The 923-nt window shown below is 31.7% G+C and overlaps 1 protein-coding gene across 1 annotated transcript in view; it reads right to left on the minus strand.

Moving 5' to 3' along the window:
* LOC102765647 (CUB and sushi domain-containing protein 3) overlaps window positions 1-923 on the minus strand; it is a gene marked incomplete at its 5' end in the record, with an annotated part of 698415 nt that overhangs the window by 9627 nt on the left and 687865 nt on the right. The window contains one exon of the mRNA XM_006755250.2: window positions 294-406. Within this exon, the coding sequence (XP_006755313.1) occupies window positions 294-406 (113 nt within the window). The remainder of the gene's footprint in view (window positions 1-293; window positions 407-923) is intronic.

Consider the following 923-nt stretch of genomic DNA (forward strand, 5'->3'; position numbering starts at 1 on the left):
CATTTAATGAGAGCAATAAAAGACTACAGGCTTCTGTACACATTCATATGAAAAGAGTAAGCAAAGCTCATCGGAATCCAAAAATCCTAGGCTTAACCTCTAGATTACTAAATAAACTCAGTCATTTATTTTAAAAAAATACTCAGAAGAGTAATTTTGTCATTTTTATGTATGGGTGTGTGTTCATAATTAGCAAAATTTAGAATATTACCCTTTTCTGGAATTTTAAGGACAGACCCAAGCACAAATTTGTTATTAAAATCAGTGGCAGACTTTGAAAGAACTATACTTACAAAGCCATCCATAGACCAACTTTCCTCCTTCATTTTCTTCACAGAAGCATGAGCTGGTGCTTTAATAAGATAGATGTGTAACATTAGGCGAGCTTCCTGGCTTTTATACACACCTGTAAAAACAGTTATGCTTCGTTTTATTATCTATAACTCCTTACATATATAACGTAATAGATTAGACAGGAAAAGAAATAAAACAAGGCCAAGTCACGGCCAGTTTTATCTGTGATGCCATTCACAAATCCTACAATGTGCATTTGTTTTATCTTTCAGCTGAAATTCTCAACGTAAATCTTCATTGTGGGGTTTAAATGGCCTATGTATTAAAACTAAGTGTTACTGCCCTTAATAACATCATTCCATTATATTACAAACAAAATTATTTCTTCCCCTAAAGACATTTAAAATCTTTAAAAATATGAATAAAATTTTTAAATTGTTTATATTTTTCTTAAAATAAATTGGGTGCCAACCACGTGATAGACAGTATTCTAGATGCAACTGGAGCCTATAAATAAAGATACAATGCTTAAAAGCATTTCCCATTAAGTAGGAGATAGAAGTCAATGTATACAGTTAACTAAAATACATGAGAGAACATGACAACTAAAAACCCAGAAAGGAGAGGGA

This window comes from Myotis davidii, unplaced genomic scaffold (genome assembly GCF_000327345.1).
Source record: "Myotis davidii unplaced genomic scaffold, ASM32734v1 scaffold713, whole genome shotgun sequence".
NCBI lineage: Eukaryota > Metazoa > Chordata > Mammalia > Chiroptera > Vespertilionidae > Myotis > Myotis davidii.